Raw genomic sequence first — 13,058 nt, forward strand, 5'->3', positions numbered from 1 at the left:
AAGATCTGCGGATGATGACAGCCAGTGACGGTAGACTTCAATACATAGCCTCAATCACTTACAGAGATTCAAACAGATCATCAAATAAGAAGAGTGATGTGGGTGGACGTGCCAAGTATAAGTGTCTGCGTTCAGTGGCCTTACTAAGAGGAAACTCTAGAATTACATTTTAAAACTTCATACAGGAAAGCGAGGTGTTATCAATGCCTTCGAATAAAGTCATTCGCAGACACATCGACTGCTGGTGTAGATGGTTGAAAGAAATTGCATTATATAATAATAATGTAAGATGTAGCCATAAAAGTTTCAAAAGTACTCCCACTTCACAGACAATGAGACAGTCAATCCACATGCTCTGCACGCACATGACAATAAATCGCGAGTTGGGGTGCGATAACGCGAGATTGGACTAAACCATTCGATCAACCAGTATGCGTAGTTTAAATACAACCCACAGGTTACGATCTATTACAGTAGCATATTTAACAGATTAATTCAAACTATATTTTATCCTCATATATTATGTTAGGCAAGGAATTTAGAGATACTGCATAAAATATCGGCGCCCGATATTACATGGATTCGGCCACCCCGCCCCAAGATCCTTCCAGAACTCGCCGGCAGATCAGCGAGGCCAGGCGTCTACTTCAGGATCAACTCACAACACTGAAACCACCATTCGTATAAGTATTTGGACCACATATTCCACCTGCAAAGATGTCCTCCTTAGGGGCACTCGCATTTGATGAATATGGCCGGCCTTTCATCATTATAAAAGACCAAGACACGAAAACTCGCTTGTCCGGGCTGGACGCACTGAAGGTAGGCTTAGCACAATGACTGTGTATGTTAGCTAGTGTTGCTAACCTTACCATGAATGGGTGTATCGGTTTTGTTAGCTTGGTGGAAACCCTAACTAACCAGATAGCTTGTTAGCTATCGCAATCTAATATATTTAGTGCAATCTAAGTACGAATTCAACATGGTGCCAGTGATTGTGTAATTAATCATATTGCGAACCACAGTCAATTAGTTGGCATCTTAGCCAAGGCCTAGGCTAACCCTAGCGTGCGATAGTTAGCTTATTGCAGCCGTTTGCCCATGTGCTTCGACGGGAAGTCTCGAATGAGGCATCAGTTGCAGAAAGTACTGGCTGTCTTTTCTCTGTTTTACGACTACAAAAGTAAGATGCACGAGGATGCATTATTGTCGTATGTTACATTGACGATACAGTGAGTACAGACTACAGACGTCTTCATGAAATAGATAACTGGTTTTGTGAGTAAATAACATTTTATCCGGGTGGTTGCAGACGAAATTCGTACTATGTAATTATTGGACGTAATCAACAAAAATGTTTAATGACTTGTTTTTGAAATTGTGTGAAGTCTCTGAATTGTCTAGTAATCGCACTCTAATTGGATTTTGATTCCAGTCTCACATCATGGCAGCAAAGGCAGTGGCCACTACGCTGAAAACATCGCTGGGCCCAAATGGTGAGAACCTGTTAATTCACCCTTTTACTGCAGTAAACTCTAAACCAGTGGTACTCAACCTTTTTTGCTCCATGACCCACATTTTAAGATACCAGTGCAGTGGTACCAGTGCCGCGACCCAACAAGTAATAATCAGCATGAATCATTAGGCCAATAATTTAACGATTGTATTATCATTACTACCACTACTACTATACCACTGTTTTACCATTGAAAACACATGCAACTGTTTAACAGTCAGGATCAGTTATGCAATCATGGACTTAGGCCTATATGTTCAACTTCTTTGAGAAATCATGGACTTACAAGCCATACATTTTCAACTTTTTAATAGGAAATTATGAACTTACATGTTCAACTTCTTAAGAAGAATCCATGCACCTTTTTTAGTCAGAGATGGACTAACATGTCCCACTTATCACAGGACTTATGTTTATTTTTCTAAATGAGAAATCCTTACTTACATGCTCAACTTCTTAATGAGAAATGGACTTGGATGGACATGTTCAAATAGTAAATGAGATCCCTGAATGTTTTCCTGTCATCGAGGCTGCCCCATCCGTTGTCACACCAACACACTTTGACCAGGAGAGCTGACTGAGTTAAAGTATGTGTCCATTGCAGAAAAAATCTCTACTGCAGTGGTAGATGTTGGCAAATCTGCATTAAATAAGAACTGCTCTTCAGTCATCATTCCGCACATACCGCACAAAAACCAAGAGAATGGCACGGCAAGCCACGTCTGTGGATTCATCGATTTTTAAGGCAAAATAGTCACAAGCGCAGAGACGTTCAGTGAGCTGCTGCTCAACATCATTGGACATGTCACATATCCTCATATGACAGGGGAATTGTCTTTAATTTCGCTGCTTCTTTTTCACCTATGAGTGCAGTGCACATATCGATGGCAACTTCTGCAACCGTATGGGCCTTTTTGCTTTTAGCTAGCCGGTAGGAGACCAGATAGGATGCACGCAGTGCCTGCTCCTGAACAGTGATGGCACGTTCAAATGTCTTTTGGGATGCCTCAAGGTTTTGGCTCATACGTTTAAAAAAATCCAAGTCTTTATCTTTATAGTTGGCGTGCTTTGTTTCAAAATGTATCTGCAATTTTGAAGGCTTCAGGCTTTCATTAGCTAGTATTTCGTTGCATAGCACACACAACGGCTGGTGCTCACCATTCTTCACGCAATACGTAAATCCATATTTCAGAAATACCGAGTCGTACGCCCGTAAATATTTCCTCTTTGGTTCTTCAGAAGAAGACCTATCTGAACTGGTACTCGTTTTACACGAAGATTTTCTGTTGACTTGTATACATTTTTGTTTTAGCCTACAGTAGTCTACTCTAGACATTCTCCGGTCATGTCAGAGTATATCATCGCGCAGTGCAGTGACGTTTTACATGTTGATACATTTGAAATATCTGATATGCAAATTTGATTGGTTGAATGTTTGAACATGTTATTGTTAGATAGGCCTACATGCAGAACCAATGCCGGCTTATGTAGTTTAATGTCAGAACTGGGGGCACGGATTCCCTAATGGACAGAGGGAGCATGGCTTGAAGAAAAAGTTTTACATTTAGAATTCGTCTCTCGACCCTTTCAGAAACTCCCGTGACCCAAATTTGGGCAGCGACCCAATGGTTGAGAACCACTGCTCTAAACATTGCTTTTAAACATTGCTTACCTGTTTCCCATGGTTATCAGGCCTTGACAAGATGATGGTGGACAGGGATGGAGAAGTAACAGTGACCAATGACGGTGCCACCATCCTCAGTATGATGGATGTTGATCATCAGATTGCCAAGCTCATGGTGGAACTCTCCAAGTCTCAAGATGATGAAATTGGAGATGGAACTACTGGTGTTGTTGGTAAGAGCCACAATAGTATCCCTCATTCCCCTTCCATCTCAACAGGCATATGCATCAGATTAGATATTGGACACATTTTGGCAATGTTTTAATTTAATTTGTCTGTTAGTAAACATAATATTCTGAACAACAGAAGTATATTTATGTCGAAGATTCCTGAAATGTTGTCTTCATGTTCGTCTTGCTGTTCTTCTTTAAATGAGGAATGAGACTTTTAATGAGTACACTGTTTGTTCTTGAACAGACACATTTGACCCTACATTTTCTCCAATGATGAATTAAATACTGTTATTTGCAGTTGGATAATGCAAATAAGCAGAATTCTTTTAACAAACATTTTGTGCATGTGTGTTGTGCCCTGTGCCACAGGCGCCCGGGTCATATTAGGATATTACATATCTAAATTTCTGTTGTGTTTATGTTCTTCCAGTCCTGGCCGGCTCCCTTCTGGAGCAGGCTGAGCAGCTGCTGGACCGTGGCATTCACCCCATCAGGATCGCCGATGGCTATGACCGCGCTGCCACAATCGCCATCGCACAGCTTGACAAGATCAGCGACAGCTACCCCGTCGACCCCAACAACACCGAGTCCCTCGTTCAGACGGCTATGACGACGTTGGGCTCCAAAGTGTGAGTCTGATGCCCCTTTTCCACCAAGGCAGTTTGAGCCAGTGCTTAATCTCGAGGCAGTTCTTCGTGTGGCCAGGAAAACTGATCTACAACCAAGAACCAGTTATGTCAGGGGCTGGGGGTGGAATTATTGTGACCACCATTTTAAAAACTAAATAAATAAAAGATGTATAGTGAGCTACTAACATCTCACATCAATGTTAGATGTAACATTCAGCTCACATTACCATTAAACAACTTTTGATTTAAGAGACTGGTTGAGAGTCCAGTTCTACTATCAATTGAATACATCCATGAAGTACATTGCGACCCATTTTGAAAGAACATGCTCATTTCTTATTTCCCCTTTTCATGCGGACTCTCCATTGTCACTGTTTAAAATACATTTAATTTAAGAACTTTTATTTCGAGAAAAAATTGTCACTCGGGAGGTTGGCATTAGACTTTTCAATTAATTAATTGTGTCCAACATGAATTGTATTGCAACACAATTTTAAAATTGCCCTTTACTTTTGTCTCTTCCATACCTCCAGGATTAACCGCTGTCACAGACAGATGGCAGAAATTGCAGTCAATGCCATCCTGACTGTGGCAGACATGGAGAGGAAAGATGTTGACTTTGAGCTCATCAAGGTGGAGGGCAAGGTCGGAGGCAAGCTGGAGGACACCCAGCTCATCAAGGGAGTGATTGTGGACAAGGAGTTCAGCCACCCTCAGATGCCCAAGGTATGCCAGCTGCTCCCTGCTCTCACCATCAGTCACCTCGACTTGATTGGAGATTATTGTGTACATCTGGGAAAGTAGTTACTGTATTTTCCCATCTATTAACCGCATCATTTATTAATCACATTACAGTATTTTATTAAACAAACCTGTGTATTGGTTGCATCCGTATATTAACTGCAGTTTATTCAAAACGACCTAATTAGATTGCATAAAACGAAATGCCATGAAGTTGTGGTGCGAGCGCTATGTATGCATGTCTGAAATGTGACATGGGCCTTTCAAGCAAAAAACTACCCTCCCCGCACGCATGCGCACCCACACACTACATCATTCTCACTTACAGTGAATTTATTTATTAATTTATTGCATGTTTACTTAGTGTCATGGTGTTGTGTGGGAACGCCAAATGTTTAAGTCCAATCATTAATTGATCCCCTGGCTTGGAGTGAGACTCACAACCTTTGAATTAACGTGTTGGAGAAGGGGAGGGAGGACTTATCCCCATTTGTTCACTACATTGATATCGGAGTAGGGCCGTGCTCCATTGATGTTCCATTATTTCTCTCAGGAGAGTTTAATGTCTATGTGAAGTCATTTAACAATATCCACAAGTGGTTACAATCACTTTGAACCCAAGACTGTCTTTTATTGACGAGTCTATTTTAAGAAATTAGACGTTGCTTCAGACTATGCTACAAATAGTATTTTCTCGTTGCTATAGTTAAAAGGAAACTTTAAAAAGAAATGGCTGTGGGCATATATGGTGTGTATGGTGATCTGTCTGTTCCACTCTGAGCCCACAGCCACAGATTGACTTAGGGGGCATATAGTACTGGTCTAGTGACCCACACCACTAGCCAGTTTCGCAGCCCTCTTACACCACTGGTTTCATTTTTCTTATGGAGATTTTGATCATTTACAATGAACCAAAGCAGATTTTTTAATCTTTTTTTTTAAAGATATATATATATATATGCAGTCTTCTAAATGTGACTTTAATTTAACATATTATTGTATATTTATCTTGTATATTTAGTAGGGTTATTATATGTTTAACACGTGTAAATTATGTTCAGAGTACTTGTACAGAGGATATGTCATGTTATGTTATGGTAGGTTGTTGTGCAGTGCCTTGTCTCAAGAATTTCAGTGCCCAGTCTTGCCCTGTGTTATGTGCATCTGACAATAAAAGACTTGTAACTTAAAGGACTTGAATACTCAAACCTTACAGTATACAGTGCTTATGGTCTGTGTTCTCTTGTAGCTCTTGAAGGACACAAAGATTGCCATCCTGACCTGCCCGTTTGAGCCCCCAAGCCTAAGACCAAGCACAAGCTGGACGTGACCTGTGTGGAGGACTACAGAGCGCTGCAGAAGTATGAGAAGGAGAAGTTTGAGGAGATGATCCATCAGGTTAGTGTGGGGAATTACAAGATGTGTTCAGTGGAGAGACAACAATCAAATGAATCTGTCTCAGAACAAGCTGTCTCTCAACGCAAGGTTGTGTGAGACGAGTCCCACATGATGGTCAATCATAAATTTGGCTTTTGTCAGTTCGATTCTGTTGTCCATATGCCTGTATTCTCTACCTTGGACTGATGTCTTATTATGAAGGTTTGTACCATGGTCTGTAAATAAATATAATTATGAACCGTGCCTTACTCATTGTTTAGGTCAAGAATACTGGGGCCAATCTTGCCATCTGCCAGTGGGGTTTTGATGATGAGGCGAACCACATGCTGCTGCAGAATGAGCTTCCTGCTGTGCGCTGGGTGGGCGGCCCAGAGATTGAGGTAAGTGGCTGAAGCCCAATCAACCTTTAGTATTGTTACAGGACGTTGTACTTAATCAAGTTAGTTACAAAAAGCCACTCTAGTATGTACAGCCTACAGTGACTAAGCATTATTATTTATACTTTAGTCTTCTGATATTGTTTTTTACAGTTTCATTTCTTGCTCTTTTTTTCTCTTTCAATGTTTCGATTTGTAAAATGTATGCGGTTTCTCATTGCAGCTCATCGCCATTGCAACCGGCGGGCGAATTGTGCCACGTTTCAGTGAGCTGACCCCAGAGAAGCTGGGCAGTGCTGGCCTTGTGAAGGAGATCTGCTTTGGCACCACCAAAGACAGGATGCTGGTCATTCAGGAGTGCAAAAATTCCAGAGCTGTTACGATTTTCATCCGTGGAGGGAACAAAATGGTAAGAGAGCCGCGTGATAGGGGATTCATGTGGAGCCAATTTCATTTGTCCTTCTCGTGTACTTATGACCTGTTCTGCTTCGACTGTAGATTATCGAGGAGGCCAAGCGTGCTCTTCACGATGCCCTGTGTGTCATCCGTAACTTGGTGCGGGACCACCGCGTTGTGTATGGTGGAGGTGCCTCAGAGATCGCCTGTGCTCTCGCTGTCAATGAGGCAGCTGATAAGGTAAGGCTGACCAATGCACATATGTGAAACTTTACTTATGTCTGTTTGTTGTTGTGCGTTCCAATGTGTGGGGAAATGTAGAGAAATAAATTGCTAAGGAAAACATTACAGCATTGACCTAGTTAGTAATTTGTGGTTATTGATCATTAGCTGATCTATGCTGTTTGACAAAGACCACTGTTTGTTGTCCAGTGCCCTTCTCTGGAGCAGTACGCCATGAGGGCCTTTGCGGACGCTCTTGAAGTCATTCCCATGGCACTGGCTGAAAACAGCGGCCTGAACCCCATCCAGACCATGACTGAAATTAGAGCCAGACAAGTCAAGGAAAACAACTCTGCCCTCGGCATCGACTGCCCTTCACCGGAATACTAATGGTATGTTTTTCGGCACATGTCTGAGTGTGTTGCACTTGAAATAGTCCTTTCACTACATGCATTTGCTTCTAAAATCTTATTTCACCTGGTTTTGATTAACTGATTTGGTTTCGGAAGTGGAGTTATTTGTGACTTGTCAGTTTATTGGCAACATTTAACATTTCAAAGCAGCCAGCAGTATCCATGTGTTCTTCTTGCTATACATATCATTTTTCCAACGTACCCTCTCATTGTTTTGCTCAGACATGAAGCAGCAGCATGTGATTGAAACGCTGATTGGTAAGAAGCAGCAGATCTCCCTGGCAACCCAAGTGTGAAAATGAAATCCTGAAGAATCGACGACATCAGAGGCCCAGGCGAGTCTGAGGATTGATCGCTTTCTCTTCGACGATGTCTAGTGAATCACCCTGTGCACTTGTTTCGTGAGAATTGTGTCCAGTCTTTCAGTCTTATTTATACCTTTGATACGTTGCTCTTGCTAACTGTAGTGGGCCTGAAGTCCAATAAAGTCTTCATCTGTCACATTTTGTTTGTCTGGTGAGTTCTTGAGTTGTATAGAATGGTGTTAAAACTGTTTTGGATCACCATGCAGGAGCTAAATGTGATTAAGTTAATAAGCCCAATGCTAAATGCTCAAATCATGAAGGATTGATTGCAACTGTACACCAGAAGTACCATTTACAGTTAATAAAAAAGGCACTGTAATGGTTTTGGCAACTTAAGACCAGCAGTGCGGTAACACCGATATTTGGTTTTACGGCATGCGTCAGCTATACATTTATAATGCATTAGATGCTAGCTTGGTCCTATACATTTAATTAGCTTTTATATGTTGGACAAATCTAAACATATTTTTTCCAGCCAGTTTAGCAATGTCTGTCCTAGCCTCTTGAAATGAATGCTTTGTCAGCTGGGTTGATGTCTTCTCCTTGCGATGGACAAAGCCATGTGTCTGTCCAGGGAAATCTTGACTTGGAAATCAACTGTGCACTTCTCTTTCAAGTGCTCCTCTAGGACCGTCACCTACATGAACAGAATTGTAAAACAAAAAATTGAATTTGAGTCATTGTAAGATGACCAACTATTATTTTGTGGAGACAATCACAAGAACTACACAATTTTAACTAAACAAACATGCCCTACCTGATTCAAGTGGGATGACCTCATCCTTTTCAGCGAAAATGAAAAGAGTAGGACTCTTCAGCTGGTTATCGGTCCTCCCTCTCGCGGATGATTCCTGTTTTAAAGCACCAGAACTGGTAATTACTGCTACATCATTACAGACTTAAACTTAACCTCACGACAGAGCATCCCATGTTTAACACGGTTTTAAACTCAAGTTGCAGAAAAAGTTCACGGGTCATGACCACCTGTCGTTTAACCTATAGTCCAGGTTTCGGTTCATTTTTTTTTTGTCACCACGACGTCTCATAGCTGCCACTAGAGTTTGATATCATTAAAAGGCATTTTTGTATCATTGCCTGGATGTTGTATTTACAATTTACAGCTGCATGCCAGCTGAACCAAGACTTCAAGACATTCAAAGTGGCGCACAACTGTGTGTTAAACTCACATTTTTGGTTTCTGTAGTAGCCTACAGTTTTGAAGAGCATATAAACAGCAAAATGCTCATTTACAGAGCAATTGCCCCATAGTGTTCAGAGTAATCTGTGTAGTCTACATAATGAGAATTTACCATAGACAGAGGCCAGATGAACCCCCCCTCCCATATGCATTACATCCAACTTAAACTGCAGAACATTGTTCATAATATTTGATGTAGGCTACATAATGAGAATTTACCGTAGACAGAGACTCCAGCTTTGATGTCAGGGTACTGAAGGGCCAAGTGGTGTGTTGCTACACCACCCCAGCAGAAGCCTACAGATGCAAGCCGACTTGCCCCACATTGCTCCCTCAGGTATTTCAGCACTGCATCAACTTCCCTGCAGGGATAGTATCATTCAGAGAGTGTCATGAAGTATTTGAGAACTGCTCTGGGATTACACTTTAAAACAAAATCCAGGCAAGTTAAAAAAAAAAAAAAAAAAATGTTGACCTGTACGTTAAATCAGAGATAGATGCTGAGGCATTTTACTTGTTGATGTTTGTCGGCTTTTTGTCCTCCAGCCACTCTTGGAACTTTGACCAGTCATGAGATGGACTCCAAGGCTCTTTACCCAAATAGAAATCTGGGACAATGGCTCTGAAACAAACAATTATATATATATATATATATATATATATATATGTACACTGGGCATTTACAGTGGGTACGGAAAGTATTCAGACCCCTTTACATTTTTCACTCTTTGTTTCATTGCAGCCATTTGCTAAAATCGAACAAGTTCATTTTTTTTTCGGATTAATGTACACTCAGCAACCCATCTTGACAGAAAAAAACAGCAATGTAGACATTTTTGCAAATTTATTACAAAATAAAAACTGAAATATCACATGGTCATAAGTATTCAGACCCTTTGCTGTGACACTCATGTTTAACTCACATGCTGTCCATTTCTCTGATCCTCCTTGAGATGTTTCTACTCCTTCATTGGAGTCCAGATTAAAAGAATTAAACTGATTGGACTTGATTAGGAAAGGCACACACCTGTCTATATAATACCTTACAGCTCATAGTGCATGTCAGAACAAATGAGAATCATGAGGTCGAAGGAACTGCCCAAGGAGCTCAGAGACAGAATTGTGTCAAGGCACAGATCTGGCCAAGGTTACAAAAGAATTTCTGCAGCACTCAAGGTTCCTAAGAGCAGAGTGGCCTCCATAATCCTTAAATGGAAGAAGTATGGGATGACCAGACCTCTTCCTAGACCTGGCCGTCCAGCCAAACTGAGCATTCGTGGGAGAAGAGCCTTGGTGAGAGAGGTAAAGAAGAACCCAAAGATCACTGTGGCTGAGCTCCAGAGATGCAGTAGGGAGATGGGAGAAAGTTCCACAAAGTCAACTATCACTGCAGCCCTCCACCAGTCGGGGCTTTATGGCAGAGTGGCCTGACGGAAGCCTCTCCTCAGTGCAAGACATATGAAAGCCTGCATAGAGTTTGCCAAAGAACACATAGAGGACTCCCAAACTATGAGAAATAAGATTCTCTGGTCTGATGAGACCAAGATTGAACTTTTTGGCGTTAATTCTAAGCGGTATGTGTTGAGAAAACCAGGCACTGCTCATCACCTGCCCAATACAATCCCAACAGTGAAACATGGTGGTGGCAGCATCATGCTATGGGGGTGTTTTTCAGCTGCAGGGACAGGACGACTGGTTGCAATTAAAGGAAAGATGAATGCGGCCAAGTACAGAGATATCCTGGAAGAAAACCTCCTCCAGAGTGCTCAGGACTCAGACTGGGCCGAAGGTTTACCTTCCAACAAGACAATGACCCGAAGCACACAGCTAAAATAACAAAGGAGTGCCTTCGGAACAAGTCTGTGACCATTCTTGACTGGCCCCAGCCAGAGCCCTGACCTAAACCCAATTGAGCATCTCTGGAGAGACCTGAAAATGGCTGTTCCACCAACGTTCACCATCCAACCTGACAGAACTGGAGAGGATCTGCAAGGAAGAATGGCAGAGGATCTCCAAATCCAGGTGTGAGAAACTTGTTGCATCATTCCCAAGAAGACTCATGGCTGTACTAGCTCAAAAGGGTGCTTCTACTCAATACTGAGCAAAGGGTCTGAATACTTATGACCATGTGATATTTCAGTTTTTATTTTTTAATACATTTGCAAAAATGTCTACATTTCAGTTTTTTTCTGTCAAGATGGGTTGCTGAGTGTACATTAATGCGGAAAAAAAATGAACTTGTTCGATTTTAGCAAATGGCTGCAATGAAACAAAGAGTGAAAAATGTAAAGGGGTCTGAATACTTTCCGTACCCACTGTAAGTATGACTATCCAGGAAAAAATGCAATGCTTCTCTTACATATATCCATTAGTGGACAGCATGTCCGCCATGTATCTTGTGTTGGGCAGTTGCCATCCATAGATATCTTGAATCACAATGACGGCCTTATCTGATTTGACAGCAGGTTTTACAACATAAGCATTCACATGCTCAATCTGTATCTCCTGTCCCAGTCCCCCATACTCCATCCTGTCCCCAATTTCGCATGGGCATGGCTTTGCTTCGTTCGCCATCTGAGAGAAAAGTAGGTACAATTCAGCAATGAATAAAGGAAATGTATTCATACCATGGCCTTAAAAGTTGTTAATTCAAGTTCAGTGTGTGGTTTTTGTTGTTTGTTTCCTTTATCCTGCATATGGAAATGTTTTTCCTGGTATCTCAGTTGTCTTGCCCAAGCTTTCCTTGTGTCGTTCGAACAATGCTACTTCTCTTATGTGATTTAATGTTGCCACGTTACATTTACATAACGTCGCATGCTTTGGGGAAATAAAACAATTGCTGTTCATGTGCAAAATACCTTTACTTCTGCATTGTGCATAACTACCTCTTTTATAGCCTCTACTTAGGTAAATTCTAGCCTACTAAACCTAAGGTAGGTTTGCAACTTACCTCTCAAGTCCACTTCGCTCGAGGTGCCTCGAGTAGACCGACTGACTAAATGAAAGCAAGGACAATTCCTCACGGTAGGCTGCGCTTTCGTTCAGTCTAATGTTATTGGCCAGCCAGGTTGACGCCCCCTTGGATCAAAAACAACCAAGTTCATATTCAGTGTCCCAATGTTGTAGATTCCCTGGCGGTCTGATCTGACAAGTTCGCATATTGCTCTAATAACATTGCAGCTGAAACACTGGGTTCCCTGCAATCAACAGAACTTGACTCACGATGGGGGAAAAGGCATCGCTGGGATTCGAACCCAGGATCTCCTGTTTACTAGACAGGCGCTTTAACCATCTAAGCCACGACGCCACGTGCAACCACTGGTGAACTTGAACATTACATTCTTCCAGAGACTTGTTTTGGTCTCATTCTGTGCTGTCTTGAAAGTTGAACACAATAGCACAGTGATTTTATTTTTTTTTATTTCGCACGAAAAGTATCAGAACAGTAACTAAATCACAATAGGTCATATTCCATGGCTTTCCATGAACTTTAATTTAAGAAATCTATCGATATCTGACGTTGCAAGATTATTTGATACATTTGCACGCGGCCAGGGAGGGGGCAAATGCTGCAATTGTTAGAGCTTATGAAACTATAAGCATAATTAATCATAAGTTTGTAAACTAGATCAAACGTTTGGTGTAATAACGTTATTTACCTGAATTTATTTTGGCTGTGGCCTCTGTTCATCTACTGCAAAATCTTGTCTACCGCGTAAAACGCAATTGGACTTCCAAATATCCCTGTATGTCAATACCACATTAATTAGCCTACTGCCTGCTCCTAAAAAGACAATAGGATTCCCCGCTTGATTATGCTTATAGTATGCTTATCGGCAGTAATTTAGCTTGGGCTCCGCATGTGATTTTGGTTGAAAATAAGCACTATGATTATTTTTATTAGATATAATCGCTATTGTTTTCAACGAGGTAAAAAAAATGCCTC

At 41.5% G+C, this 13,058-nt stretch overlaps 1 protein-coding gene, 1 non-coding gene and 1 pseudogene across 2 annotated transcripts; 1 reads left to right on the forward strand and 2 right to left on the reverse strand.

The window, feature by feature from the left end:
* Positions 1-584: 584 nt before the first annotated feature.
* On the forward strand, positions 585-7,997 carry LOC122131198 (annotated as a pseudogene).
* A 164-nt stretch (positions 7,998-8,161) lies between these two features.
* LOC122131200 (carboxymethylenebutenolidase homolog) lies at positions 8,162-12,367 on the reverse strand. The gene is given in 9 exon segments (XM_042706106.1): positions 8,162-8,186; positions 8,431-8,494; positions 8,497-8,551; positions 8,667-8,738; positions 8,740-8,765; positions 9,332-9,474; positions 9,627-9,734; positions 11,472-11,686; positions 12,063-12,367. Coding segments are annotated over 8 exon segments (708 nt in total). The 5' UTR covers positions 12,063-12,367.
* On the reverse strand, positions 12,346-12,419 carry trnat-agu. Its single transcript has one exon. It is a non-coding gene; the product is annotated as a tRNA-Thr (tRNA).
* Between the last annotated feature and the right edge of the window lie 639 nt (positions 12,420-13,058).

This window comes from Clupea harengus, unplaced genomic scaffold, assembly GCF_900700415.2.
Source record: "Clupea harengus unplaced genomic scaffold, Ch_v2.0.2, whole genome shotgun sequence".
Taxonomy (NCBI): domain Eukaryota; kingdom Metazoa; phylum Chordata; class Actinopteri; order Clupeiformes; family Clupeidae; genus Clupea; species Clupea harengus.